The 1,588-nt window shown below is 50.6% G+C and overlaps 1 gene segment (V, D, J or C); it reads left to right on the top strand.

Moving 5' to 3' along the window:
* Positions 1-1,243: 1,243 nt before the first annotated feature.
* Positions 1,244-1,588, top strand: part of LOC121347833 — a gene marked incomplete at its 3' end in the record, with an annotated part of 1,376 nt that continues 1,031 nt past the window's right edge. The window contains 1 exon segment of the V gene segment in view: positions 1,244-1,334. Coding sequence covers positions 1,286-1,334 — 49 coding nt within the window.

Raw genomic sequence — 1,588 nt, 5'->3', positions numbered from 1 at the left:
TTCCTTACTTGCAGATAAACAAGAAACACCATGCTCACAGGGATGGGTAAAGAACCTCTAATTTGAATCCCAACCGACACTGGAACTCACTTCTCTACCTTTTTTTCCCATCCTCAGATGTCCACAAACACCGATAGATGTGCATTCAGCACATTCCTGAAACAGTAGAACATCTGGGAGGGAAAACAATAAGTCGTTTGCAGTACAGGAGCGTTTCAAATCTGCTAAGGACTCTGTCACACTCGCCTTCCCCCCAAAACTGATTTCTCCCGTTCCCTTCATATCATTAACATGCCACGTATCCTGAAAAGCAAAAGCCAGGGTTTAGAAATGCTAAAAGTTATTGCGGGAGACACTTGAAAGACTGAACTACGCATGGGATTTCCCTCCAGAGACTTTCTCTAGAGACCCCATTTCCTTTAGGGACAGGAGCCTTTCAGCATCTTCAGGAACTCCATGGGCTGAGCAAGTCCAGCAGAGGCCACAGTCAGGGCAAGTGAAAGGTGAAAGTGTCTGGTTCTCTAAGGCTCACATCGCGTCCATTTTCCTTTCCAAGGAAAGGACAAAGGAAAAGGCAAATTGATGAACAAAGCACACAATGACACCAAACGGGCAGTAGGTGATAAGGGAGAAGAGGAAGGAGCTCAGAGCTCTCCAGCTTCTAATTGATGGGCCATTAGCAAATTGCTGTGAATTGGCTCAGACTGAGCTTTGTGAGTGAGACAAAGAAGGGACAAGAGGAACATGAGGCTAATGGAGGTTTCAGGGGGTCTTAGGAGATTATGGAGCACCCACCAAGGAATGCTTGTGAGGCTGTACAGTCTCCAGCCTTGGAGCTCTCCAAAAGCATTGTGGACTTGGAGATTAGCATTGACCCCACAGAGCTGAGGATACCTCGGGAAGGTGAGAAACCTCAGTGGGGATGAAGCCCCTGAGCTCCCAGATGCCCAGCCTGGGTGTGCAGCAGGGCTGGCCATTGCAGCTGCGGAGGTGAGGACTCCACTGCGAGCTGAGCGGGATCAGCCCCTTCCCATCACTCAGGCCCCAGGGGCTCGGAATGCTCACAGTGCCAATGGCTGAGGGAGCCTCGGGGGCTGCTGCTGGAGGAGCCAGAAACGCACAAGGAGCATTGCGGGCACTGCAAGGACAGCTCATTGCTCTGCCTGCTCCCGCCGCTGCTTCCTTTGCTGCCGCCCAGAGTCGTTTCCGGCAGCTCTGTTCTCCCGGCGCTGGGACGCGCTTTCTGCCTCTTCCCCACTCAGCAAACACGCAGCTTGCTCTCGGCATGCACCTCGCAAATCTCATCCTCACCGTCTTCCTGGGACAGCTCCTCGGTAAGCCCTGGATCTTTCCCAATGCATCCTTCTTTTTCTTCTCTTCACCTTCTTCCCTTCTTCTTCTCCCTTCTCCTCATGAAATCCTCAAAAGCCTAATCAGGACCATGGGGGAAATGCCAGTGAATGAAGGGAGAAGACTAAGAAAAATCTGCTTCTATCTGTGGTTTTACAAGTGCTTATATCTGTGGTTTTACAACTGTTTCCTGAAGGAGCTATTCAATTTGTAAAGGGAAAGGGAACAGAGAGAAACC

Source organism: Onychostruthus taczanowskii, unplaced genomic scaffold (genome assembly GCF_017590055.1).
Source record: "Onychostruthus taczanowskii isolate IOZ18803 unplaced genomic scaffold, ASM1759005v1 scaffold946, whole genome shotgun sequence".
Taxonomy (NCBI): domain Eukaryota; kingdom Metazoa; phylum Chordata; class Aves; order Passeriformes; family Passeridae; genus Onychostruthus; species Onychostruthus taczanowskii.
The sequence above is the reverse complement of the archived record's forward strand: the minus strand, read 5'-3'. Positions and strand labels throughout refer to the sequence as shown.